At 46.6% G+C, this 2,286-nt stretch overlaps 1 protein-coding gene across 1 annotated transcript; it reads left to right on the top strand.

Annotated features, from left to right (window-relative positions):
• Positions 1–368: 368 nt before the first annotated feature.
• Positions 369–1,419, top strand: LOC116380120 (dickkopf-related protein 1-like; the record flags this gene model as incomplete). The annotated part of the gene is made up of 1 exon (XM_031842084.1): positions 369–1,419. A coding segment is annotated over one exon (392 nt), but the record flags the coding sequence as incomplete, so codon positions are not given.
• Between the last annotated feature and the right edge of the window lie 867 nt (positions 1,420–2,286).

The raw sequence follows: 2,286 nt of genomic DNA, 5'->3' as shown, positions 1-2,286 counted from the left end.
CCTCCTCCTCCTCTCCTCTCTCCTCTGCTCCTCTCTCCTCCCTCCTCTCTCCTCTCTTCTCCTCTGCTCCTCTCCTCTCTCCTCCCTCCCCTCCCCTCCCCTCCTCTCCCCTCTCCTCTCCTCTCTCCTCTGCTCCTCTCTCCTCCTCTCCTCCTCTCCCCTCCTCTCTCCTCTCCTCCTCTGCTCCTCTGCTCCTCTCCCCTCCTCTCCTCTCCTCTCCCCTCTCCTCTCCTCTCTCTTTATTCAAAATGTTCTTCTATTTCATTTCTTTCTCTTTATACCAAACAACCCGTCTCAATCTCTGCCTCGAGGCTCCTGATTGGCCGAGGAGTGTCTTTGTGTCTCATGAAGGTGTCTTTGTGTCTCAGGACAGGTCGGGGATCCCTGCCTCCGCTCCCCCGACTGCTCCGACGGTCTTTGCTGCGCTCGTCACTTCTGGACCCGCATCTGCAAACCCGTGTTGCAGGAGGGACAGGTTTGCACGCGACACCGCCGGAAGGGGAACCACGGCCTGGAGCTGTTCCAGCGCTGCCCCTGTGGTGGTGGACTCGGCTGCCGGACGCTACGGGAGCGCAACGCCCCGTCTTTGTCCACGTCTTCTTCGTCTTCGTCGTTGCTTGCGGCGGCAGCGGCAAAGTCCAAGATGGCGGCGTCCCCGTCTCGCCACTCGACTCCGCAGGCGTCACCGCTGTCCTCCTCGTCCTCGTCGGCAAAGTCCTCGCCTTCGAAGGCGAGACTTCATCTGTGCCAGAAAAACTGAGGAGGAAGACGAAGGAAAGAAGGAAAGGAAGGAAGGAAGGAAAGGACTCCGAGAGACTGAATAACCAAAACCTGGTCGCACCTGTGTGAAGCCCCGCCCCCTCCGTCCAGAACTGCCTCATTGCTAATGAGCTTCCTGTCGGGCGGCATTCACACAAAGTCAGCGGGACGTGAAACTCTTTGTGGTTCAGATCTGGTTTCTGAAGTCTAGACCAGCAGGAAGCACTTTGAAGTCCGGTTTGACCTCATTTACACCAACAGACAACACAGAACGACTATATCATCACATATCTTTGTTCTCAAGCAGGGAAACGTTCACTAATCTCAGTATCGTTCTCATCTCGTCTGAGGAGCGACTTCCTTTCACTTTCCTTCAACATATTTATAAAGATTTTCAAAACAAAAGCCTTAAATTACACTGAATGGAGAGATGTCTGCGACAAGCCAAACACTGTTATCAAAAGCAACCATTTTTACATTGTTTTTCTTATTTTAATGTAAGTATTCTGATAACATTTAAGATAAGATAAAGTAAGACATCGTCATGTAAAGTGTCACATTAGCTTTAAATTTATTTAAAAAAGGAAAAACTGAACTTAAATCCTACAATTCTTCGTCTGTTTTGCCACAAATATGTAAAAGCTGGAAGGATGAGCTGAAACTCCCCAAAACACAACAACCGCACCCCAGCTGCGCCTCCTCTTCTTCAGCTGCGCCTCCTCTTCTTCAGCCGGTTGGTAAACTCGTCCACGTCTCTAACCTCCAGACGTCCTGCTCCGTTGCACTGCTGCTGTTTTTCTATAAGTTGTTTGCTGCATATTTCGGCTGAATGTTGCCATTATTATGTGTTTGTTTCCACCTTTTTAAGAAGAATTATTGTGTTTCTATCAAATCACTAATCTGTGTTTTCATGATTAAAATGATTTGTCTTCTTAAATGTCTTTGTGTTTGTGTGGTTTTTGGGAGAAATATTGTGTGGTTTTTTTTTACGCAAAACCGACTGAATGTGAACTTATGAGTGCAGAAGTTTAGTAGTTTAAATAAATATACAGTTTAGAGTCGTGTGGCTGCCTGATGCTAAGCTATGGAGGCTAAATCCTGATGCAAAAGGACAACAGATCAGTTTAAAAGAACCAAAAGTTCTTTGTTCGTCATATCTGAGGCAGAAAAGCCCTCCAGCTGAACACCAGATGTTTTCCTGCTGGACGGTGATGAGATTCAGAAAGAGGAGAAGACTCGCCAAGAGGAAATGAAACCATGTGTGCAGATAAAAGTCTTCATGGTCACAGAGTTAAAGCTTAAACCTCAGATATTTAAATATCTGACGGCAGGTTGATTTCTGTCTCCATCCTGTAATGAAAAACATCAAAGAACAGGACAGTTTGTCCGTTAAAAAAGGGAACATTTGTACAAATATCAGGCCTTAAAAATCACAACTTCTTATTTCTGACTTCATGAGTTCTAGTTGCAGAACATTCGTGACATCAGATGTTTAGCTAAATATCTGCAGGAACTAAACAACAATAC

The sequence above is a fragment of the Anarrhichthys ocellatus genome, unplaced genomic scaffold (assembly GCF_004355925.1).
Source record: "Anarrhichthys ocellatus isolate YVR2014 unplaced genomic scaffold, GSC_Weel_1.0 scaffold6170, whole genome shotgun sequence".
NCBI lineage: Eukaryota > Metazoa > Chordata > Actinopteri > Perciformes > Anarhichadidae > Anarrhichthys > Anarrhichthys ocellatus.
This window is presented reverse-complemented; position numbering and strand designations above follow the sequence as displayed.